Source organism: Gracilinanus agilis, chromosome 2 (genome assembly GCF_016433145.1).
Source record: "Gracilinanus agilis isolate LMUSP501 chromosome 2, AgileGrace, whole genome shotgun sequence".
In the NCBI taxonomy this organism is placed as follows: Eukaryota; Metazoa; Chordata; class Mammalia; order Didelphimorphia; family Didelphidae; genus Gracilinanus; species Gracilinanus agilis.
The window spans coordinates 317,237,633-317,264,674 of NC_058131.1; the positions used below are offsets into that span (position 1 = coordinate 317,237,633).

Sequence of the window (27,042 nt, forward strand, 5' to 3'; positions counted from 1 at the left end):
GAGAGAGAGAGAGAGAGAGAGAGAGAAAGAGAGAGAGAGAGAGAGAGAGAGAGAGAGAGAAATGAATGAATAAGAGTGAGTGAGTTTGGTTATATATATTTGTTTGCCTCTTGTCTTCCCCATTGGATTGTGAGGTCCTTGGGAGCAGACATGGTCTTTTGCTTTCTCTGTATTCCCAATCCTTTGTGTAGTGCCTGGCATAAAGTAGACCTTTAATAAATGCTTATTGCCTGATTGACTGGACTGACAAGGGTAATAATGTGTAACAAAGTGGGAAAAATGGGTTGGGGCCAAGTTATGAATGACTTTAAAAGATAGAGGAGTTTATATCTGATTTTAGAGGCTGAAGGAAGCTACTATAGTTTATTGATTTGGAAAACGACATGTTTAAGGAAGATCACTTTAGAAAGAGTGTATAAGATGAATTGTAATGAAGAGAACCTGGAGGTAAGGAGAGTCTACTTAGGAGGCAGTGATAATTGTCTGGGTGAGAGATGCTAGTCTGAATGAAGGGAATGGTTGGGTGAATAGACAGGAGGAGTTATATGGGAAAAATTGAACATATAAATGGCAAGATTTGGGAACTAATTGGATATGTGGGATTAGGGAACATGAGAAGCAGTTAGACAGAGTTCATAAAAAACCAGTGAAGAACATATCTAAGAGCAAGCTAAACCAACAGCATCAAACACAGCAGAGGGACTGAAAAAAGACTGTTGAATGGGGTAACTAAGAGGTATGGGAACTTTGGAGAGAACAGTGTTGGTTGAGTGATAAAGTTATGAGTCTGTTTGCCAAAGACTGATGACTGAGTGAGATGTGAAAGTGGAGGCAGCGAATGTAGACAGATTTTTAATTTTTTTAAAAATTTTAAACATTTATTAATATTTATATTTTAGAAAAGTTAACATGGTTACATGATTTATGTTCTTACTTTCCCTTTCACCTCCCGACCTGCCCCGTCCCCTGGCCAATATGCATTTCCACTGGTTTTAACATGTGTCATTAATCAAGACCTATTTCCAAATTGTTGATAGTTGCATTGGTGTGGTGCTTTCGATCCCCAGTCATGTCCTCATCAACCCATGTATTCAAGCAGTTGATTTTCTTCTGTGTTTCCTCTCCTGCTGTTCTTCCTCTGAATGTGGGTAGCGTTCTTTTCCATAAATCCCTCAGAATTGTCCTGGGTCATTGCATTGCTGCTAGTACAGAAGTCCATTACATTCTATTTTTCCACAGTATATCAGTCTCTGTGTACAATGTTCTTCTGGCTCTGCTCCTTTCACTCTGCATCAATTCCTGGAGGTCTTTCCAATTCACATGGAATTCCTCCAGTTTATTATTCCTTTTAGCACAGTAGTATTCCATCACCAACAGAAAGCACAATTTGTTCAGCCATTCCCTAATTGAAGGGCATCCCCTCATTTTCCAGTTTTTTGCCACCACAAAAAGCACGGCTATAAATATTTTCGTACAAGTCTGTTTATCTATGATCTCTTTGGGGTACAAACCCAACAATGGTATGGCTGGATCAAAGGGCAGTCATTCTTTTATAGCCCTTTGAGCATAGTTCCAAATTGCCAGTCAGAATGGTTGGATCAGTTCACAGCTCCACCAGCAATGCATTAATGTCCCAATTTTGCCACATCCCTTCCAGCATTCATTACTCTCCCCTTCTTTCATTTTAGCCAATCTGCTAGGTGTGAGGTGATACCTCAGAGTTGTTTTGATTTGCATTTCTCTAATTATTAGAGATTTGGAACACTTTCTCATGTACTTATTGATACTTTTGATTTCTTTACCTGAAAATTGCCTATTCATGTCTCTTGCCCATTTATCAATTGGGGAATGGCTTGATTTTTTATACAATTGCTTTAACTCCTTGTATATTTGAGTAATTAGACCTCTGTCAGAGTTTTTCGTTATAAAGATTTTTTCCCAATTTGTTGTTTCCCTCCTGATTTTGACTATATTGTTTTTGTTTGTACAAAAGCTTCTTAGTTTAATATAATCAAAACCATTAAATTTACATTTTGTAATTTTCTCTAACTCTTGCTTGGTTTTAAAATCTTTCCTTTCCCAGAGATCTGACAAGTATACTATTCTGTGTTCACTTAACTTATTTATAGTTTCCCTCTTTATATTCAAGTCATTCACCCATTCTGAATTTACCTTGGTGTAGGGTGTGAGATGTTGATCTAAACCTAATCTCTCCCATATTGTTTTCCAAATTTCCCAACAGTTTTTGTCAAATAGTGGATTTTTGTCCCCAAAATTGGGCTCTTTGGGTTTATCATACACTGTCTTGCTGACATCACTTACCCCAAGTCTATTCCACTGATCCTTCCTTCTGTCTCTTAGCCAGTACCATATTGTTTTGATGACTGCTGCTTTATAGTATAGTTTAATATCTGGTACTTCTAGGCCCCCTTCCTTCACATTGTTTTTCATTATTTCCCTTGATATTCTTGATCTTTTGTTATTCCAAATGAACTTTGTTTTAGTTTTTCCCAATTCAGTGAAAAAGTTTTTTGGTAGTTTGATAGGTATGGTGCTAAATAGGTAAATTAATTTGGGTAGAATGGTCATTTTTATTATGTTAACTCGTCCTACCCATGAGCAATCAATGTTTTTCCAATTGTTTAGCTCTAGTTTTATTTGTTTGGAAAGTGTTTTGTAGTTGTTTTTGTATAATTGCTGTGTTTGTTTTGGTAGATAGATTCCTAAGTATTTTATATTGTCTAGGGTGATTTTAAATGGTGTTTCTCTTTCTACCTCTTGCTGCTGTGATGTGTTGGAAATGTATAGAAATGCTGATGATTTATGTGCATTTATTTTGTATCCTGCAACTTTGCTAAAGTTGTTGATTATTTCTACCAGCTTCTAGTTGATTCTCTAGGATTTTTTAAGTAGACCATCATATCATCTGCAAAGAGTGATAGCTTAGTTTCCTCATTGCCTATTTTAATACCCTCAATTTCTTTTTCTTCTCTAATTGCTACTGCTAGTGTTTCTAGTACAATGTTAAATAATAGAGGAGATAATGGGCATCCTTGTTTCATTCCTGTTCTTATTGGAAAGGCTTCTAATTTATCCCCATTGCATATGATGCTTGTTGATGGTTTTAGGTATATACTGTTTATTGTTTTTAGGAAAGGACCTTCTATTCCTATACTTTCCAGTGTTTTCAATAGGAATGGGTGCTGTATTTTGTCAAAGGCTTTTTCAGCATCTTTTGAGATAATCATGTGATTTTTGTTTGTTAGATTGTTGATATGGTCAATAATGTGGATGGTTTTCCTAATGTTGAACCATCCTTGCATTCCTGGTATAAATCCCACCTGATTATGGTGGATGATCCTCTTGATCACTTGCTGGAGTCTCTTTGCTAGTATTCTGTTTAGGATTTTTGCATCTATGTTCATTAGGGAGATTGGTCTGTAGTTTTCTTTCTCTGTTTTTGATCTACCTGGCTTTGGAATCAGTACCATATTTGTGTCATAAAAGGAATTTGGTAGGACTCCTTCTTTGCTTATTATATCAAATAATTTGTGTAGTATTGGGATTAGTTGTTCTTTGAATGTCTGATAGAATTCACTTGTGAATCCATCAGGCCCTGGAGATTTTTTCTTAGGGAGTTCTTTGATGGCTTGTTCAATTTCTTTTTCTGATATGGGATTATTTAGGTATTCTATTTCTTCTGCTGTTAATCTAGGCAATTTATATTTTTGTAAATATTCATCCATATCTCTTAGATTGCTATATTTATTGCCATATAATTGGGTGAAATAGTTTTTAATGATTGCCTTAATTTCCCCTTCATTAGAGGTGAGGTCTCCCTTTTCATCTTTGATACTGTCAATTTGGTTTTCTTCTTTCCTTTTTTTAATTAGATTGACTAGTACTTTGTCTTTTTTATCTGTTTTTTCAGAATACCAGCTTCTAGTCTCATTTATTAATTCAATAGTTCTTTTACTTTCGATTTTATTAATTTCTCCCTTGATTTTTATTATTTCTAATTTCGTTTTCATCTGGGGATTTTTAATTTGCTCGCTTTCTAATTTTTCGAGTTGCATGCCCAATTCATTAATCTCTGCCCTCCTTAATTTGTTAATATATGCACTCAAGGATATAAATTTCCCCCTGAGTACTGCTTTGGCTGCATCCCACAGAGTTTGGTAGGATGTCTCATCATTATCATTCTCTTCAATGAAATTGTTGATTGTTTCTATGATTTCTTCTTTGACTAGCTGGTTTTGGAGAATCATATTATTTAATTTCCAATTAGTTTTTGATTTTCCTGTCCAGATGCCCTTACTAATTATTATTTTTATTGCATTGTAATCTGAGAAGGTTACATTTATTATTTCTGCTCTTTTGCATTTGTTTGCAATGATTCTGTGCCCTATGACATGGTCAATCTTTGTGAATGTGCCATGTGCAGCTGAAAAGAAGGTGTATTCCTTTTTGTCCCTATTTATTTTTCTCCACATATCTATTAAATCTAATTTTTCTAGGGCTTCATTCACCTCTCTTAACTCTTTCTTATTTATTTTTCGGTTTGGTTTATCTAGATCTGAAAGAGGAATATTTAGATCTCCCACGAGTATGGTTTTACTATCTATTTCCTTCTTGAGCTCTACCAGTTTCTCCTTTACAAATTTGGATGCTATGCCATTTGGTGCATACTTATTGAGCAGTGTTATTTCCTCATTGTCTATACTGCCTTTTATCAGGATGTAATTACCTTCCCTGTCTTTTTTAATCGTATCTGTTTTTACTTTGGCTTTATCAGAAATCATGATCGCCACTCCTGCCTTTTTTTTCTCATTTGAAGCCCAAAATATTTTGCTGAAGCCCTTTATTTTAAACTTGTGTATGTCCACCCGCCTCATATGTGTTTCTTATAGACAACATATGTTAGGGTTTTGGTTTCTAATCCACTTTGCTATTTGCTTCTGTTTAATGGGTAAGTTCATCCCATTCACATTCAGAGTTATAATTATCAATTGTGTATTCGCCGACATTTTGATATCCTCCCCTAATTCTATCCCTTCTTACACTATTTCCTTTTAAAGCAGTGGTTTGCTTTAAGCCAGTAACCCTTGTCCCCTCCCTTGATTTACTTACCTTTTTACCCCCTCCCTTATTATTCCCCTCTTTTTATTTTTAAGGCCTAATGAATTCCCTTCCCACTTCTTCTTCCCTCCCTTTTTTGACCTCCCCTCTCCCCTGCTCCCCTTGGTTTATCCCTTCTGACTTTCTCAGTAGGGTTAGATAGAGTTTTATATCCCAATGGATATAACTACTCTTCCCTCTCATGGTTAATTACACTGAGAGTAAGGTTTAAATATTACCTCTTAATGCTCTCTTCCTCTCCTTCTTATAATAGTATTTGTCCCCTCCCCTTCCCATACCCTCTTTGTGTGTAATAGAATATCCTATTTTTCTTATTCCTTCAAGATTCTCTTGTTGTCCTCTACTATTCACCCCCCTTTTTCCCTCCCACCCATATCACCTTAGACCATTTGGTATTCCAACCTCTCCCTATGAATACTTCTTCTAATTATTATAATGGTGAATGCTATAATCGTGAACAGAGTTCACTACAGAGAATTATACATAACGTTTTCCCACATAGGAGTACCAATAATTAGATCTTATTGAAGCCCTTAAAGAGGCAAATTTTAAAAATATGAGTTTTTTTACTTTCCCTTCTATTTCTTATTTACCTTTTCATGTTTCTCTTGATTTTTGTGGTTGGATATCGAACTTTCCATTTAGTCCTGGTCTTTTCTGTGCAAATGCTTGGAAATTTTCTATCTTGTTGAATACCCAAACTTTCCCCTGGAAGAATATAGTCAGTTTTGATGGGTATGTGATCCTTGGTTGTAAACCCAGTTCTCTTGCCTTTCTGAATATCATATTCTAAGCCTTGTGGTCTTTTAGTGTGGAGGCTGCCAGATCCTGTGTGATCCTGATTGGTGCTCCTTGATATCTGAATTGTTTCTTTCTTGCTTCTTGTAAAATATTTCTTTTAGTTGGAAGCTCTTGAATTTGGCTATTATATTCCTGGGTGTTGTCTTTTCAGTGTCTAGCGTAGAGGGTGATCTATGGATCCTTTCAATGTCTATATTGCCCTCTTGTTGTAGAACTTCAGGGCAATTTTGCTGAATAATTTCTTTTAGTATGGAGTCCAAATTTCTATTAATTTCTGCTTTTTCAGGAAGACCAATGATTTTCAGATTGTCTCTTCTAGACCAGTTTTCTTGATCTGTCAGTTTCTCATTGAGATATTTCATGTTTCCTTCTATTTTATCAGTGTTTTGAGTTTGTTTTATTTGTTCTTGCTGTCTTGATAGATCATTGGCTTCTACTTGCCCAATTCTTGTCTTTAGAGACTGGTTTTCTGTTATAAGCTTTTGAGTTTCCTTTTCAGTTTGGTTTGACCTGTTTTCCAGCTGTTTGATTTTGGTCTCTAATTTGCTTATTAATTCTTTTTATTTGGGGGCATCTTTTTCTAATTGCCCAATTCTAGCCTTTAGAGATTGGTTTTCCTTTTCAATCTGGTCATTTCTGGTCTTTGATTTATTTGTCTCACTTTCCAATTGTGAAATTCTGCCTTTTAAACTGTTATTTTCTTGCCAGATCTCTTCCATCTTTCTCATGATCTCCGATTTGAACACTTCAGGTCCTTGTGACCCATTTTCATTGTTTTGGGAAGGTTTGGATATGGTTACTTGTGTGTTCTCCTCAGTTGTTTCCTCTGTTGTCTGGATTTTTTCTGTGTAAAAGTTGTCAAGTGTTAAAGGTTTTTTCTTCATCTTCTTCTTCTGGTTTTCCTGATGATTCTGGCTTGCCATTGTACGCTGAGTGCCCTCTCAGCTTTATGCTCGTGCCCAGGATCTGTCTGTGCTCTTTAAACTCCTGAGGTCTTAGGTCTAGTTGTTTTGAGACAAGCCTCCTGGTGGTCTCCTTTCTCGTTCTTCTGCCTAATGCTCCTTTAACAGTCTCAGGGAGCTGCTTCCGCAGTCAAGCACCTCTCTGCACTGGGTCTCCACTCAAGGTCCGCTCCTGCACTCAGAATCAGCCCCTTTGTCCTCGCCCCAGTCCGCGCTTTAATCCGTGCCTCAGCCCGCGCCTGTGTCAGCCCCTTCGCCTGTGCCTGGGCTCAGGGTCTGCGCTCAGAGTCTGTGAGTTCCTCAGCCTCCCGGGGAGGTCCCAAGTCTTGTTGCTCCCAGGAACAAGCCGTGGTGAGCTGCTAGTGACCCAATGGGTGCCCCAAACCTACTCCGACTCCCGTGTGCTGGCTTTGGCACTATAGGTGGTGTGGGGTGGGGGAGGGGGTTGCTCCGCTTGTGTTTTCGTGAGTGCTGTTTCACCCCTTTATAGCATGGAAATGCCCTGATTCCACGTACCTCTGATGCTGTGCCCTGTTGTGGGGTCCCTTCTTTCCTCTGGATTTGTTTTTATGTCTTCTTGAGTAGTCCTGTATGCATCAGTTAGGAGAAGTCAAGCAGCTGCTTTTTACTCTGCCGCCATCTTAACACAGATTTTTAAAAAAGGGTTTGGCTGAGAAAGGAAGGTAAGAAGCAGGACTATAATTTAAGGGAAGGCTGTGTTTAATTAATTAATTTTAAATAGAATTTTATTTTTAAAAATATTTTTTCCATTGTTAGGTGATCATTTTCCCTCCTTCCCCTCTTTCTTCCCCCCCTCCCTAGTTTAAAGGATGGGCAAGACTTGAATATGTTTGAAGGAAGTTTGGAAGGTACCAGTAGATTGGGAAAAAAATGAAAGTTTAGAGAGAATAAAGGTTTGTTGGGGAGGGTTTTCTGCTGGAGGAAATGGTGTAGTTGGCCTTGGCAAGGTGAAGAGCTACCATATTATCAAAAACTGAAAGGAAATAGGTGAGAAAGGGAGGAGAGGGCTGTCATGAGTAGCATCAGAAGCTTCAGTAAAGTAAGTGGTTAGGTCCTTAGATAAGTAGGTAGATTAGAGAAAGTGTGAGAGTCTTGAGAAAAGAAAAGTTTGGGAACATTTTCAAATAGGAAGAGGACAGAAAATCAATTAGAAGAGAATTCTTCTATTCTTCTACCTTATTGCCTTAAGGTAATGAGGATTTAGTTGAGATGAGATAAAATAATTCCATAATGTACCCAGCGATTTTTTCCTTTGAAGCTCATGTTATTCATGTCTACCACCTAATCAAAATCCTGATAACTGTTGTGTACTGACCCCCCAGAAGTCACTTCTCTTCCTTCCTCATTGAGTTGAGTATCTGGTTTACAATTTTTCTCTTCCTTCCCACTCTTGTTCTCATACTAGGAGATTTTATCATACATATTGACTTTCCTCCAAACTTCTTAACCACTCACTTCTTCCCCCTTCTCACTTCCTGATAAGCTACTTGCCATCACCCATAAATGCAACAACCCCTTGTTCAAGAATTCCAAAATCTCTTCTCATACCCTTAACTCTCCTCCTCATCATTTGCACCATGACTTTCAATCCCTTGACTCTAGTTTTTTCATAGGCCATCTACTCTACATTTGCCTCTATTTTTTCTTCTCCCCATTGTAACCTGTTGGTTAAGCAATACAACTTCATGTTTCCTCCTTTCTTGATTCCCTAACTCCCTGATCATATCACCAATTATGCCCAACCAAGCTTCAGCCCCAGATCTCTCCTATCATTTGTTTTCTTTATGCCTACATGTGTGTTGATCAAAGGTGGAGAAATTCACCCACAACTGTTTTGATGGAATCCACTACAAATTTATGTTACATAATCTTAACTGGGCCCTAACTATGGCTCTGTATGTATGTGTACATGTGCACATGTGTGTATATCTTCTTTTTAAATAATATTTTATTTTTTCCATTTATTTACAAAAACAGTTAACATTCAGTTTTTAAAATTTTGAATTTCAAATTCTCTCACTCACCTCCCTCACCTCCACTCTCCCTGAGATGACAGGCAAGTTGACATGGATTATAAATGTCTTGCAAAACATTTCCATATTAGTTAAGTTGTGAAAGTTGGGGTTAGAGAATGGACAGTCTCTTTCTGGGACGGGGAAGCATAGAAGCAGGATGTTGTAGGATATTTGGTAGCTATGGCTGACTACAAGGCTGTTTAAGCCAACTAAGTCTACTTAAAGTAGAGTTTGTGATGGATAGATCAGCAAGGACAGCCAGTGAACACTTTGAAGGCATCTGGGAGGCAGCACGAGTTCTGGCTGACTCTAGGCTCCTATTTGTCTCTTTACTGAAAACAGGCTTATTTACTCTATGTCTGTTGTATCTGTATATAGTAAGGTAGCTCATGGAAAACATATATTGATTTCCATAATTTTTTTTAAACCCTTACCTTCTGTCTTGGTGTCAATACTGTGTATTGGCTCCAAGGTAGAAGAGTGGTAAAGGGTAGGCAATGGGGGTCAAGTGACTTGCCCAGGGTCATACAGCTAGGAAGTGTCTGAGACCAGATTTGAACCTAGGACCTTCCATCTCTAGGCCTGGCTCTCAATCCACTGAGCTACCCAGCAGCCCCCTTCATAATATTTTAACAGCATCAGTTTTTGGAAGTCTTTCCACTAGTACACATTCTTTGTCAACTTATTGTCCCACTCTCCACAGTGGCTCTTCCAAACGTTTTCATCCCTCCTTAAATCTCCTATGATTCCTCTCCTCCCCACTCTCTCAACTGAAAATCTTGTGTCACATTTTACAGAAGAAATTGAAGCCATTTACCATGAACTCCCTCCTTTTTTCTTCTTTTCCTCAATTCCTGTCACTCAGGTGCCATCTGCCACATTTTCTTTTGTCCCAGTCTTACCTGATGAAATGGCCTCACTCTTTACAAAGTTTAACCTCCATACCTGTTCAGGTGATCCCATTCCATCTCATCCCTTATAAAAGATTCACTCCCCTATTATTCCCACTCTTTCACTTATTTTCAGTCTCTCCCTGTCTACTGACTCATTTTCTCCTGTCTCTTGCAATCTCCCATATTCCCTATCCTTAAAAACTCCCTTCCATCTTCATTATTCTTGTCCCATATCCCATTTGCCCTTTGTTGCTCAAGTCCTTTGTAAGGGGTAAAAAGGGGTTTTGATTGGGTGATATTAAAAGATTTGGTCACCAGGAAATTGAATAATTATCAGTCCCTAATTTAAGAATAACCTCAAATAAAAATGACTTTCATGGAAATTTATTTACAAATGTGGAGAGGAAGAGGAAATAAGGAAATGAGAGAGAGGATAAGATAGGATAAGTAATCTAACACATAGGTAATTTGCTCTGATCCCCTAGTTTAACCCAGGCAGATCCCTCAGCTAAGGGAATTTTGGCCTTGAGCCCAAGGCCAGAAAGTCAGAGGCCCAAAGGGCTCTGGAGGCAAATGAAGCAAAAGCTTCAGCCATAGAGTCTCTTTTGAAAGGGAAGTTCCTTAAGAGAAGTTCAGGAAGATTCAGTCTTTATACTCACCACGTGGAATTCCAAAGGAAAGATTTAAGAACAGTCTCACCAAAGTCTCATGGTCCCAGCTCCAGAGCTCCTCTACATTCAAGCAATGAACAAGAAGAGAGCAGCTGAACTTACTGAACTCTATTTTAAAGGGGCTTCTTTTGTGTCACTTCCTGTGCCTCCCTCCTAGTTTACATGTCCAATCACAACAGACGGCTTTTCTTAGGACTGCCCAGGAGGCAGTCAGTAAATTTTGAATGGTCACTCACTCTAGCATATGTGGGTCACAGACCTCCCAACTAGTGAGTTAAGTGGAGTTGTTTACACTTTTTGTTATTAAATCTAAAGATGGGCAGGGTAGATTTAATCTCATTATCACATATTGAAAAGACAGCCTACAATAGAAGTCTCTACTTTCTCCTCATTCTGTCCTTAATCCCTTGCATTCTGGCTTTTGACTATCATTCCACTAAAACTGCTATCTCCTAAGTTATCAGTGATTTCTTAGTAGCCAAATCCATTGGCCTTTTATAGGTCTTTATTCTTCTTACTTTCTCTGCAGCCTTTGATGTTGCTTTTGATCACTATCATGTCCTTGATACTCTCTTCTAAGTTTTCAGGATACCATTTTTTCCTGGTTCTTCTTCTACCTGACTGCTTCTCTGTCTCTTGTTGGATCCTCATCCAGATCATGTCTTCTAACTGTAGGTATCCCAAAGATTTCTGTCTTGGCTCCTCTTTTCCCTCTAGATTACTTTGCTTGGTGATCTCATCAACTCTTGTGAATTTCATTACCATCTTTATGCTGATGATTCTCAAATCTGTGTATCTTACTCTAGCCTCTCTGTTGATCCCCAGTCTTGCATCTCTAATTGCCTTTCAAACCTCAAACTAGATATCCAGTAGACTTTTTAAAATAGACATGTCCAAAATAAAACTGATTTATCTTTCTCTCCAACTCCTCCCCATATCCCAGCTTCCCAATTACTGTGATGGGCCACACCATCCTTCCATTCCCTCAGGCTCACAAACTAAGACTTTGTCTTTGATTCCTTACTATCACTTATCTCCCCTTCCTCTTCATATTCACTCTGTTGCAAATCCCTGTCAATTTCACTTTTGCAACATTTCTCAAACAAATATGCCCCTGTTTTTCTTTTGGAATTGCTTCTGATAGAAGACTTCATTTACTAGTAGCCTGCTGGTGGGTCTGCCTTCCTCATGTCTCCCCCCCACTCCAATCTATCTTCCATTCAGTGACAAGAATAATGTTCTTATAGCACAGATCCGACCAAATCATGATCCTTACTCAGTAAATTCTAGTGGCTCTCAAACACCTCCAGAATGAAATGCAAAACGCTTTGTTTGGCATTCAAAGCCCTTCATACCCTAGGCCTAGCCCCTTACTAACTTTCCAGGTTTTTTACATCTTATTTCTTGCCATTTATTCTTTGATCCTATGACACTGATCTCCTCACTATTCCTTAAATAAGACACTCCATCTCTTTCTGGTTATTTTCTCTGTCTTCCATGCCTGGAATACTCTCCCTCCTGGTGTCCCCTTAGACCTAACTTAATCTTGTTTTATGCTGGAAGCCTTTCCTAGGCTCTTATTTCTAGTGCCTTCTCTCTGTTAACTTATTTCCTATTTAACCTATATGTATTTGCTTAACATGTATTTGTTTGCATATTCTTTCTCCCATTAAATTGTTAGTTTCTTGAGGACAGGGACTGTCTTTTATCTCTCTTTGTATCCTCAAGGCTTAGCAGGTTGCCTGGCACATAGTAGATGCTTAATAAATGTTTATTGATTGATTTGTACATTGTAGTGGTATACTCATTACCCATTTACTATATGCCAGTTGTGTTCTAGGAATTGTTCTAGGTCAGGGGTCGGCAACGTATGGCTCACGAGCCATATCTGGCTCTTTTGAGGGACAAATATGACTTTTTCTGCAGAAGCCATAAAGTCAACCATGGCAGAGTAACTAACAGTTTACGCATGACATCATGCATCATGTGATACATCACGTGATCCTTTCGGTACCCCTACTGTCTTCTAAGATAGAAAGAAGGCTCCCTCATTGATATTGCCGCGCGAGATGAATCCTGGTCTTTAGTTCGGCTTGGTAGGTGTGCTGTGTGTTCCTCCTTCTGCCCTCCTTTTACTCTTTCCACACCTGTTACTGACATCTTGGGCTTCTGTATAGTGATTGATCACTTTTGTCTACATTCTCTACCCCTCTGCCTCTGATTTATTTACATGGCTTTATCTCAGTGCATTCATGGAGTCTACGCTCCCCATTTGTGGGATTGTTATTGTTTTAAACTTTTCTACCTGCTCTTAAAGGACAACTATAGTCAGATTACATCTTTACATATGCTTCATTAGTGAGAAGCATTTCTCCCCAGTAATTGTTTCATTTGATACAGAACTATTGAGTAGGCAGTACTGATAAACACCTGTACTAGGAAATGCGTGTGATGTGTCCTGGCCAGTTTTCCATGAAAAGGTACCTTCCTCCCTCACTACTTACTAATGCCTGCACACAAGTCATGTTATTTTCTGTAATCTCCTGATCTCCTACTTAATTATGTGGCCAAATGGCTTAACCAGCAGGTCGGCAGCTTTTACTTCTCCTGTTGCCTGACTTGAGAGAGGGAGAGGAAAAAGTATTCTTCCCTGAATTTTTCTCTCTTTATTTCAGCAATTTTCTTAGTGTAAAGGAGTTTTATATGTATGTGTGCAGTTATATTAGTACTATAGCGCCCCGTTAAGTCTTGTTTTTTGATTAATAATCAGCAAAACCATGCAGCACCAGAAGTCAAATTAATGTACTTTATTCATCATTGGTTAGCAAATAATAACGTTATTAAAAATAGTTCAGAGACTTATTGTACTTTAAAAGTGTTGTTCTTAATTAAAATGCACATATTTACTTGTATTCAGCGTTAAACATATTGTACGGCTCTCACGAAATTACATTTTAAAAAATGTGGCATTTATGGCTCTCATGGCCAAAAAAGGTTGCAGACCCCTGTTCTAGGTGCTAGGGATAGACAAAAATGAAGCAATCTTTGCTTGCAGGGCACTTATGTTTTCTTGGGGACAACATAATTATACACACATTTTGGTATACTCAAAACAAATAGAAGGCAGGTTTGTGAGGAAGCAAACATTGCCATAAGATAAGACCAAGAAAGGTTTCATGAAACAAGAGCTTCTATGAGGGGAGTACTGAAATGAGAAGCTGTTTCAGACAGGTGACAGGCTTAGTGCAAGCCATCAAGATGAATTGGAGAGTGGGAAAAGATCTAAGCCAAGGAGATCAGTTAGAAGCCTATTTTGTTGTTTGATCAAGAGATGATAAGATCCTCAACAAAGATAGCAGGCGTGTCATATTTACTTTATGACAAAACTGTATTTATACGATGTGATTATATCCATTGTGTCTTTTAAAAATTAAATAAAAAATTTCAACTTACAAGCATGTATTTTCTTTCCACCCCCATCTTTCCCCCCAACTAGAACAAAGAGAAAAATAATACTCTAGTAACAAATATGCATAGACAAAACAAAACAGATTTCTATATTGGCCATGACCTAAAAGGTATGACTCATTCTGCTTATTTAGACAAATCTGTCATAAACTTAGGATCATTCTTTCTTTTTGGTCCTTTGGAAGCATAGTTGATTGTTATATTGATCCTATTTGGAAGGACTTTCAAAATTGTTCATTTCTACAGTATTGTTAGACTATAAAATGTTTTTGTGGTTCTGCTCACTTCGTTTTCTATCAGTTCATAGAAATCTTTCAAGGCTTTTCTCAAACTGTCCCTTTTATCATTTCATGCAGTACAGTAGTATTTCATTGTATCCATACAATGCTTTATCACAAAAGAAGTCCTTTCTACTAAGTTATATGATATTATACAAGTCATAGCCTCTTCCTTGACCTCAGTTTCCTCTTATGTAAAATGAAGGAGTTTGATTTAATGATGTCTTGGGTCCTTTCCTGTTCTTCAGTTCCTTGATTGCATATCATTTCATTTTGTTAAATGCAAATAAACTTCAAAATCTCAATTCTGCTATTCAATACCTTTATGACCATGGGCAAACTACTTCAGTTCTGCATAAAGTAGGGAGTCATAGAATGCTAGAATTGGAATATGTAAGTTGCATTAAGGTGAATTCTTAATTTGTGCTTCCTGCCATTCTTGAAAAGCATTTCCCCTTTTACTCTATAGGAGTTTTGAGCATTACTAATAATTTACATAATAGATAGCTGTTAAGGAATATGTTTATCCTAAGAAGGTGGGAAATTAGGATATTTTCTTAAGAGACTTACAGTTTTATTTCATTTTTTATTTTTTCCTATGTTGCGTCCTAATTTATTTAAAAAATTTTTATTATGAACTTGACAAACACATAACATACAGACACATAATGGCAATTTCCATATACAAAGAGAATTACATATGAAACCACAAACATCCATTATGCCTAACATTTTTTGAAGAATATAATAATTCAGCACATTAATTTCAATGCTGTCCTGCTTGTCTCTGAATCTTCTGTGTATTCTTTTGAATATTCTTTAAATGCTCCTTTAACACTTTTATTTTTGCATCATTGTCTCTAACTCCCTCAATTCTCTTACCCCCTGCAAAAAAAAAAAAAAGACCTTTTAATGCTATAATATAACATATAAACATGTTCAAATAAAAAAAGATTCACACATTGGTCATGTCAAAAAATCTAGTTGTATTCTAATTTAAAATTGTGGTAGACATTATGACTATAGATTCCCATCAAAATAGATAACTCAGTCAATAATGGTTTTTTACTGAATGATCTCTAATGTGCCTCAAACATCATGTGCTTTAAGTTAAGGCCTATTTCAGCTATACAACTTTGTGTTCTACAGTCTTATATTTTATGAATGTAAATTAGTAGGGTCATAGATTTAAATGTGGAAGGGACTTTAGACATCATTTAATCTTACTGCATAGTTTTACAGAGGATATTCAAGCCAGAGAAATTAAATGACTTGTCTATGTCATATATGTAGTAAGTAGCAAATCTTGAATTTGAGCACATCTTCTGACTTAATCCCTTTACTAAATATTACTAATTATTAGGCACTGGGCTAAGTGCTCAAGGTACAAAGAACAGTAAATATGGTCCCTCCCCTAAAGGAGCTTTAATTCTAATGGAGGAGGCAGCATCTATGTAACTAGATACTATCTATATCTATACATACATGTATATGTATATATATATATATATACATAGCTGTATATATGAAATACATAGCTGCATATATGGAAAGTAATCAGTTATAAGAGAGAAAAGCCTCTTGCAGAATGTGAATGTGGGACTTGGGTGAATTTTGGAGAAAGAGGAGGAAGTCAAGTCTCCTTGGAGGGAGCAGAGTATTCCATCACAAAGGCACAGAGATAAGAAATGAAGTATAGTATTCCAGAAACTGCAAGCAGGCCAGTATAGTTAGAAAGTGGAGTTTTTGAAAAGGAATAAGGTATAAAAAGACTAGAAAAGGGAGGGAGGGCAGATAGATGGCTTAGTGGAGTAAGCGCCAGACCTATGTTCAAATCTAGTCTCAGATACTTTCGCGCTATGAACCTTGGCAAGTCACTTAACCCCCATTGCCTAGTTCTTACCACTCTTCTGCCTTGGAAACAATACACAGTATTGATTATAAGGTAGAAGTTAAGGGTTTTTTAAAAAATCAGAAAGGGACAGATTATGAAGAGCTTTACATGCCAAACAGAGGACTTTCTTTATATTTGATCTTGAAGATAATCAAGATCATGGTCAAATTTACAGAAGTTACCTAGGAAGCTTAATGGAAGATTGATTGGAGGGGACAAAGTCTTGGATCTAGTTAGAAAGTCACTGCAATAATCCAAGTGATGTGTCTTCCAGTACTTTTATTCCTTGAGAAGGCTGTCTGCAATTGATGTCTTCACTTCCTTTCCTCTCTCTTACTAACACTGTAGTCTACAAACTTCATGCCTTCATCATTTAACTGAAACAATGCTCTCCAAAGTTACCAGTGATTTCTTAGTTGCCAATTCTAGTTGTCTTTACTTCTTATTGTTCCTGACTTCTCTGCAACCTTTGACACTATTGATTACTCTGTTCTACTTGGTACTCTCCTCTCTCTAGGTTTCTGTGACATTGCTCTCTTCTTATCTGATCACTCCTTTTCAGTCTGCTTTGCTAGATATTCATTCAATTTGCATCTTGTAACTGAGAGTATCTCCCAAGACTCTATGCTTGGTCCTATTCTCCTCTCCGGCATATAGTTTCTCTTGGTTCCATTCATTTGATTGTCATCTTTTTATTAACGAATCTTAGATCTCTATATATCTCTAACCTCTTTCCTGAGCTCCAATTTCAAGATTTTCCAGCTGTTTTTTTTTGTACATCTGAAACTACATGCTCCATAGATCTTTTAAAAACAACATGCCTAGAATTTAACTCATTATCTTTCCTTTCTTTTTTCCAGACCTGCTTTTCTTCCCAACTTCATATTACTGTCATGCATACTCCCAGTCACCCAGGCTAGCAGTTTAGGTTTCAGGTATCATCTATGACTCTTTACTCTTTCTCCTCCCACTCCCATATTTATCAACTCCTATTATTTCTACCCTCAAAACCTCTCTCAGACATTCTTCATTCTCTCTTCTCATAATGCAGTCTTTCTGGTGCAAGCTCTTATCACCTCAGTTCTGGACATAGCCTTCCTCATAGTCTGCTTCAAGGCATTTCCCAATCTATTCTCTTCTCCACTCAACTATCAGATTGATCTTCTTAAACTCAGGTCTGATCATGCCAGCCTCCTATTTAGTAAACTCCAGGGGCTCGCTGGTATCTTTAGGATCAAATAAATATAAGACCTTCTGTATAGCTTTTAAAACTTTTCATAACCTAGTTTCTTCCTGCTTTTCCAGTTTTCTTATGCCCTCCATTTGCTCTGTGACACTGACTTCCTTTCTGTTTCTCAAACAAAATAAACCATCTCTCAGTCCTGTGCATTTTCAGTGGTTGTCCTCCAGGGCTGGGATTCTCTCTCTCCTTTATTTTCCTTTTGTTATTGTTCAGTCATGTCTGACCCTATGAAGCATAGCATGCCATTAACATCTGTGGGGTTTTCTTAACAAAGATATTGGAAGTTTGCAATTTCCTTCTCTGGTGGATTAAGGCAAACAGAGGTTAAGTGATTTTTCAGCATCACACAGCTAGTAAATCTATGAGCTTGGATTTGAACTTAGGGTTTCCAGACTCAAGGCCCAGTACTTTATCCAAACTGAGCCATTTAGCTGCTTCCAAGGCAAAGAGTTAAGTGACTTGCCCAAAGTCCTATAACTAGTAAATCTTAGAGACTGGATTTGAACTCAGGTCTTCTTGACTTTAGGCCCAATGCTGTATCCCTGAACTATTTCCTTGACTTCCTTTAGGTAAAGTCTAGCTAAAGTCTCACCTTTTGCAAAAAGTCTTTCTTAATTCCCTTCACCCTAGTACCTTCTAAGATTGTCTTCCCTTTTTCCTGTCTATATCTTGTTCCTACATAGTTGTTTCGCTCTTGTCCCTCCCATTAACTCTATGATGTCTTTGAGAGAAGACACTTTTTTCCTCCCTTTTTTTATATTCTCAGTGCCAGTTACATAGTGGTGCTTACATGCTTGGTGACTTGACTTATAATGTTGGACTGTCTTATGGGGAAAAACAGGGGGGGTTAACTTAAATATTTATCTGGGTTCAGAAGGGTAAGTAGGAAACAGGAATGGACAATAGGTGGGGACTTAACAAGCTGGGAAATTGGATTTGGCAGTTTGGGAAATGGCAGTTGACAGAAGTGACTGTTGGACCTTAACTGCCACACAGACCCACCTAGCCAGGGAGTCAGAGAAACTGCAAGTAAATGATATTGACAAGAGGGCTTATAAACACAGGTTTAATTAAAGAAAACTATAGTCTAAAGAAGGGAAAAGGGGTTTCTATTCTATCAGTCTATGGGCAAGCCTCAGGGACAGGGAATGGACTTGTCTACACTAAGCTAAAACTATAGCAGGGCAGGGCACAATGGAGATCAGGATTGAAAGTGGGATGCTCACTGTTGAGTCCTGTCAAAATCCAGCGATGGTACAGCTTTCCCAGGTCCACAGTTTATACTCCTTCAGATGGGTAGATCTGGGAGCTAAACCAGCCAAAGTTAACCAGCAAATCAGCTTGGGTTTAATAGTCTCTACCAAAAATCTCCCACAAGCAGATGACAGTCTTCCTTCTGGATCCCAGGAAATCAGGGTACAAACTCCACTTCTCTGAAGTCTCCCAGGGGTCAGTTACAACTTGTCCCCAACCACCATGGAGTCCATCTCAGAGAGAGAAGCCACACTTCTTGCTTCCCCATTCCATTTAGAATCCTTCAGCCCTGCCTGCTAAGTCTCCTAAATACTCATTTATTAATCTTCCTCACAACAACTGAGACCCTCACTTTTTAAAAAAGCCTTTTATTAGACTTATCTGTGGATTATTAGGAGTGATTACAAAGTGGTGTTAAAAATCATAAGACTGACTTTTTCACACAATTATGTAAGAACTTGTAGGTACAAATTAGTATTAGCCATCAGAATACTTGACCTTGGTAATTTATACAATTATTGTAGTTTACAAAAGCACAAAATAAAGTAAGTATTTCTTTAGAAAATTTTATCAATAACTGTTTCTTTATGTAGGATCCAAGTTTTCTTAAGAGTCATCACTCTATCTAAATGTGTTTTTTCTTTAAATTAATATAATTTATTTCCAGATATCTCAGTCCCTTCCTCTACCCTTTCCCCTCCCTCTCATTCTCTGGTTAATTCTTCCTTCCCATCTGGTCAACTGTTCCAATATATCTATTATCTATACTTAGCTCAGAATGTTTTCATCTATCTTTCAATGTCCTTAGATGCTTGATCTCACTATGGCCTTATTTTACATTTTTATCAGGGACTCAGAAGAAGACATAGGATTGTAAAGGTGCAATCTGACACAAAGCTGGGAATGATTTCTAGTACCTTGAATAACAGAATTAGGATGTCAAAAAAGATACCAGAAGGCTAGTTTTCTTGCTTCACAACCTGGTTAGAACACATTTAAAGTATTATGTTTCGTTCTGGGTGCCACATTTTAGAAAAAAATATTCATAGGCTAGAGCAATGATGTGGGTGAAAGATTTTAAACGTTTGTTATGATCCATAAAAGAACCACATACAATTAGTATGTAGAAGAGGTAACTTAAGCACCATCTTCAATATGGACCCTTTATTGATTTCCCCTGTTAATGCCTTCTCTGCAGTGGACGTGAGAAAGGAGTACCTCCATGCATGTGGTATATCTCGTGTGAAGGCAGAGAGATGGGCTCCAGCAACAATATAGGCCAGTTTGGCTGGATCACAGAGTGATGATCAGTATGACTTAGAATATAGGTGGGAGCTATTATTTATGGCTTTAAAAATTAAGCAGAGGAGTTTATATTTGATTCTAGAGCAGGGTTCTTGATTTTTTTCTGTATCGTGGAGCCCTTTAGCAAGATGATGAAGCAAGCTTATGAGACCCCTTATCAGAATGTTTATAAGTGCATAAAATAAAATGCATTGAAATTAAATATGAAACTAGTTATATTGAAATGAAGGGGTGTGGGTGAGAGAGAGAGAGAGACAGAGAGAAATTATTAGCTGGAAAAAACAAGAGATGAGATCAGGTGTACATAGGTATGTGCTGGGTTTGGCAAGGACTACCTCTTTGTCAGACTTGGGGGAAAAGGAGAGAGTTGGAAATGATGCCAAGGAGTGTTGTGATGAAGAAAAAGGGAGGAAAAGGAGTACAAGTGAAATGAATTGAATTTTCTAAGTAAAGTAACAGTGAGGATCCACATCAGCAAAGAGAAAGTGAGGAGAGAGAGGTATAGGAGGCTCAAGGAAGAAAGAATAGAATTAGAAATATTTATAGGGAATACAAAGATTGCCTTGCTGCTATGAAAGCCTAGTTAAAATTGGATAATTTGAATTTGTCATATACCCAGTCATTTTGGTTGTACCACTTCCCTTAGTCATTTTTAGAAGCTATCAAGTAGAGTAGGAAGGGAGGATTGAACTCCCTGGCACTTAGAGCCATTCACATAAAAGAAGCTGAATGACTGTTTCCCTTGAATTTTGTAGATGAATTTCCCCTCAGGTAGAGTCTGAAGACTGGGTAGTCACTGATCACTCTGATTTCTCTGTTTCTCTCTATCTGTCTCTGTCTCTGTCTCTGTCTCTGTCTCTGTCTCTGTCTGTTTGTCTGTCTATCTGTCTGTCTCTCTTTCATACTCACACACCTCTCACACTTGCGATTTAGCCCTTGAAAGTTTATAGGATATTTTTCTGAGAACGTTTCTTTGAAGTAGGTAGTACAGTTATTACTGTCCCTGTGTTACAGAAGAGGAAATTTGAACCTCATCTCTTTGACTAGTGCGTCTTCTACTTCCACCCATTTTTCCCTAGGAATAGATGGCAATTGGGGTTGGGTGGTAGTCTTGGGAAAGAAGTTAGGTACATATGTTATTATCTAGTTTACTCCATCAGATAGTAACAGAGAGAGACAAAGAGCAAAAGGAAGTAAGGGGTTGATCTCTGAATGACCTTTGAGGACCTCATTATGATTGTATCTTGAATCTTGTGATCCTAATGTATGTTTCTGAATAATGTTTTACCAGACATAACCCTGATGAGGATTTTGTGACATCCTACTCTTTGGTTTCCCTGATTTAAGCTACTTTTTATTCAATTCCATTCTACACACAAAGTTAAAAAAATGAGTTTCCTTATGCACAGAACTGACTCATTTCATTCCTCTACTCAGTAAATTCCAATATCTTGTTACCTCTAGAATCAAATATAAGGCTTTTATAATAATTAAAATTATGAGGCTAGTTGTAACTTAATAACTATTAGTAGGAAAAGAGGGAAAAATAGAAGAGAAGTAAAGAGGTACTTAGCTTTCTAATCAGTGGCTGCCATTATGGGGGCTCCTTCTTACACTCCACCATGTGTCCAATCTGCTCCTCCTCACACATGCCAAAGACCCACACTTGCTCCTGGTTTCAACTTACAAGCTTTATTCTCTACCCACTAATTCTCATATGTCACATCTCAGGAACTAATCATAGTTTTTTTATTTGCCTGGGCACCCAGGGGGGCAGTGCCTGTGGAATCATTGTTTCCTGTCACGTTGGTTGATTGGTTGTTCTTTAACTTCCTTTTTCTGAGGCTCATCTATATCTAAATTTACTCATTGGTGTTTGACCTCCAGGTCGCTGAGAGATGACATAAAAAAAAAAGGTGACACTGGAGAGAAAGAAATTCACTTCTTGGGGGGGGCAGCTGGGTAGCTCAGTGGATTGAGAGCCAGGCCTAGAGATGGGAAGTCCTAGGTTCAAATCTGGCCTCAGCCAATTATGAGCTGTGTGACCATGGGCAAGTCACTTGACCCCCATTACCTAGCCCTTACCACTCTTCTGCCTTGAAGCCAATACACAGTATTGACTCCAAGTCGGAAGGTAAGGGTTTTAAAAAAAAAAATTCACTTCTGACACTTTGCTATTTAACCTTTAAGACTCTTTTAAACTAGGTCCCAACCAATCTTTACAATCTTCTTGTCCATCATTTCCTTTCCCATACTCCGTGATCTTGTCATCTTGGAACTCTTAATGTTTGTGGTACTACCCACCTAACCCCCCTGACCTAATAGAATCTGTCTCTTCAAGGAACAATTTAAGCACTCTTTTATAGTTGAATGCTTTTCCTGATTCTCTCAACTGCTAATGGCCTCCTTCCCTAACTCATATATTTCCTTTGCATTTATTTTGTGTATATTTCCATATGGAGATGTTATTTATTTATAGTCATTCTATATATATACACACATATGTAGGCATATATATTTGTGTATATACACATCCACATTTTTGTTTTCTTTAATTGAATTTAAACTTTGTATTTGTATTCTGAATACCCAGCACAGTTCTTGGCACTCAGTAGGTGCCTAAAAGGTTTATTGCTTGAGGATGGCATGATGCCATCTCTTTACACACTTTAAAGTACTTGACAAATGTTACTAATGATCATTTTTCATCACAGATGCATTTTTTCCCCTCCCTTTTCTATCACAGCAGAGGAGCTCAGCTCATTGTTTGAAAAAAAGAACTTCAAAGTCAAATCTTCAAGCGTGGGGAAGCCATCACTCCTTTCTGTGCGCCTAGAACAGTGCCCGCTCCAGCTGAATAATCCTTTTAATGAGTATTCCAAATTTGATGGTAAGGTACGTAAAAGTGATCCCCTCCACACTTTAACAAATTAGAAAAGACCTTAGTTCATTGTATTGTTTTGATGATTCTTGCCTTCTGTTTTGTTGAGCTGTTGGGCATCTGGGTTAACCTGAAACCCCTTGTCAAAAATGTTGTTAAAGTGAACTCACTCAGGACTGCCTATGGCAAAGCATTTGATGGTTCTCAGCCGACTCAGGGTCTTGCTGTGACTAACAACTTTCTGAACATAGTACTTATTGTCTGGGACTTTACTGGTAAAAACTTGAGGAGATTGAGCTCTGTAGTGTGTTCTACCCTTCAGATTTATGTATGTTTTGCTGTGATTGTTTTTCCTTATCTTAGCACTAGCAGAACCAAATAGTAGCTTAATAGCTCCAAACTAAGACTGAAGAAACCTGGATTTGAATTCCATTTTGTTGATAACTAGCTCTATGACCTTGAGCAGATCAACCAATAAACATTTATTATAGATCCACTATGTACTGTGCCCTGTGCTAAGTAATAGAGATACAGAAAGAAGCAAACAAACAATAATAACAAGAAATATATAATCACAATAAGTAATAATAATCACTAGCATTTAAATGGCACCTATATGGTTTACAAAATGCTTTATAAATATTATCTAATTCTATCCTCACATTAATCCTGTGAAAAAGTGGTACTATTATTATTTTCATTTTATAGATTCATCAGAACTAAGGCAGTAGAGGTGATGTGACTTGCTTAGGGTCATACAGCTAGTAAATGTTGGAAGCAGGATTTGAACTTGTCTTCTCTGACTCCAGGTTGAGTGATCTATATAGCTGTCCCATTTGTGGACCCAGTTTCTTGATATGTAAAATGGAGTCTATGAGGTATGTGTAAAAAGGATATCGGATTCAGAGTTAGAATCCAAGTGTTTGATTTTGAAGCCAAGTGCTACCTTTTATTATTATCTTGGGCAAGTCACATTACCGTTTATGGATCTCTTTATTTCTTCATCAGTCAAATAATGGAGTTGTGCTGAATTATTTCTAAGGTTTTTTATAATTTTTAACATTTTATGACTAGATGGTCTCTTAAGACCTTTTTATGTGTCTGATTCAAGAATAGCAACAGTGTTTTATGAACAGCAAAATACTATTCAAATAATCATCATAATTATTTTTGTAAAATACTCCAATTACATCAAACTACCTTTATTAAGGTTAGTACCTACTATGTTCACATCCCCAAAGCAACCTGTGGGGTAGATAGAAGAAGTATCTGGTAGGTCTTAGACCCCCACCCTAACTGAACTTAATTATCTTTTGGAATGAGACTCAAAAACCAATAATTATTATATATATTATTATAGGTTAGACACATAAATCAATAAAGCTATTTAAATGTGTTTTTCTGTTACTGTCATAACATATTACATTTATATGGAATTTTATAGTTTACAAAGTACTTTCCTATGTCTTAATGTACTTACATCTTATGACAGATATGAGATATATAGCATAACCATTTCCCCTTTTTGCATATTAGAAAACTGGGAATTAAATCAGGAAAAAAATATTCTAGTTAATTGATAGTTCTGATTGAGTCCTCTTCAGTCAAGATATCTTTATAATGATAGATTTGAATGGCTAGGGTATCATTTCTTATTTGGTCATGTAGTTTTGCTTGGACTAGTTTTGCTATGTCTCTTTCCTTAGCCTGTTTGCTTACCAGTTATTTCCTTTTATTTTTCCCTTTCCTGAAGACTTTGTTATCTCATGTTTAATTCTTGAAACTCTCTATAAAGAGGCCAGTGATTGATTTACCCAGTTTATGAAATGGGTAGTGCTATTGTACTGGCTTTTTAACTTGGGGAAGACCTTCTTTAAGAGAAATATGGCCAGTTTTTGCTGCTTGGCAGTGATGAGATGGGATTGAATGAAGGTAGTATTTATGTATTTTATCATATATCAAGTGCTTTAATAATTTCATTTGATTCCCCAACAGGATGAGGTAGATAAAGCAGGTATTATCACACCCCTTTTGCACATAAGGAAACTGATGATCTCACAGCAGAGCTTAATTTCACAGGGCTAAAAAAATGCTCAAGATTCATAGAAAAGCAGAATTTAAAGGCAGCATGACTTAATGAAAAGGTCATTGGATTCACTATCACTCTAGGGTCTGAAATTCAAATCTGAAAATCAAATCTTTTTGACAACCTTGTGACAAACTTTTGTGTGACTTGGGCAAGTCCTTTCCCATCACTGGGCTTCAGTTTGACAAATGAGGGGTTTGTCCTGGATGATCTTCAAGGTTGCTTCTAATTCTAAAAACTATAATTAAGTGAACATTAAGGGCTTGTATTCTATAAGGTACTAGGATATGCAAGGACAAAAATGACATCTCTCTTCAAATATCTGACATGATGAATCGCTATAAGATACACACAGCAGTGCACAACATAAGCTAGGGAATGGAAGCACCAAAGTCTCTATAGAAGATGTACCTTCATCTGCATTTTCAGTTGATGAGTTCAAGGCATTGGGATATAGAGGGCTGGTCTTGGAGTCAGGAAGACTGTGGTTCATATCCTGCTAGACAATTACTAACTTTGAGACCTTCGGTAAATCATTTAACTTTTCCTACCCTCAGTTCTTGCCTTTGTAAACCAGAGAGATAAGATTAGCTAACCTTTTCAGTTCTAAATCTGTGATCTTTGAAGGTGTACAGAGAAAAGGTGGCAGCTGCCCCTTGAAGAAAAGTAAAAATCCCTATGATCTTATTATCCAACATATTTTTAGTTTCTTTTAAATCCTAGTAAAGAAAACTAGGAGTTAGAATATCTGGACTTTAAGTTGTAGATCTATATTTACAAAGTGGGTGACCATAGGAAAGGTACCACTCTTTTCTGGACCTCAGTTCTGTCATCTGCAAAATTTGAAAAATAATACTGATACCATATCTTAAGAGGATTGTTGGGAAAAATATTTTGTAAATGCAAAAAAAAGTGCTAAGCAGAAAGAAACTATTGTCATTTTCCAATTATAAAATTCAGTGTGTCTGACTTATTGTATAATTTGTCTTCTGGTGGTCTTATTAGTACCCAGGAGTTCACTTATCATCTCTTTGCATATTAATTCCAAATTTATAGATTTGCTTTCATCTTTCTTTTTAAGTTCTAGTTCCCTGTCGCCTATTGCCTACTGGACAGCTCCACCTGGATGTCCTTTAGGTACCTCCAACTTAACAAATTCAAAAGATAGATCATTTTCTTTTTCTGAAATCTTCCCTTTCTAACCTCCCTATTTCTGTTGAGAGTACCACCTTCACTGGAGTCACTTAGGTGCTTCCTCTAAGGGACTCTTCACCATCTGTCCCCTTTCTACTCACTCCTGTGATTAAGAATTTTCAGTGGCTTTAAAGTTTTGACCTGACTACTTAATAAATGGTACTCTTCAGTATTTTTTTGGCCCAGGGGCACCATGAAAAAATTACTGAGAAACTAAGGACACTGTGAAACAAGAAAGTTTGGGAACCTTTGCCTGTGATAAAACAGAAACTCTTCAATTTGGCATTTATAGCCTTTCCTTTCTTTATGTATTAAGGGCCTGTTTGGTGTTTCAATGCCTTCTTAGACCATAGCTTCCATGGGGACATAAACTTTACCCTAAGTAAATTTCGTATCTCTCCCAGTACCTAATAGTGCTTTAAACATAGCAGCCACTTAATTAATCTATTCCAATATTTATATGTGTTCATTGATATAAGAAACTCTCATATTAGGAAACACCCTTTGTTAATTTAGAGTGGCATCTTTTCTTCAACTCACAGTGATAGACATTTGTCTGGATTATTGAGAGGTTAAGTGGCTTGGCCTGGATAAAAATAGCCAGTATATGTCAGAGATGAGACTTAAACACAGACCTTCCTGATTCTCAGACTAACTGTTCTCTGCATTATTCTGCCTCCTTACCTTCACCATTATAAAATTATGAGTCTACATTAATGTAGCTTTAAGGTTAACACTTTACACAGTGACTTCTTTGTATCAGGCCCTGTGCTACAAATGTTATCTCTTTGATTTTCACTACAACTCTAGGAGGTGGTGCTATTAAGTGATTTGTCCAAGTTCACATAGCTAGTGAATTGTTTTTGAATTTGGGTCTTTCTGATGCCCAGCCTACCACTTTATCCACTACACCACCTAGCTGCCTCTCTGACATATT

The 27,042-nt window shown here is 37.3% G+C and overlaps 1 protein-coding gene across 1 annotated transcript in view; it reads left to right on the forward strand.

Annotated features, from left to right (window-relative positions):
* Positions 1-27,042, forward strand: part of MAPKAP1 (MAPK associated protein 1) — a 360,172-nt gene that overhangs the window by 53,085 nt on the left and 280,045 nt on the right. Inside the window, exon 4 of the mRNA XM_044664232.1 lies at positions 22,691-22,839. Coding sequence (XP_044520167.1) covers positions 22,691-22,839 — 149 coding nt within the window. The remainder of the gene's footprint in view (positions 1-22,690; positions 22,840-27,042) is intronic.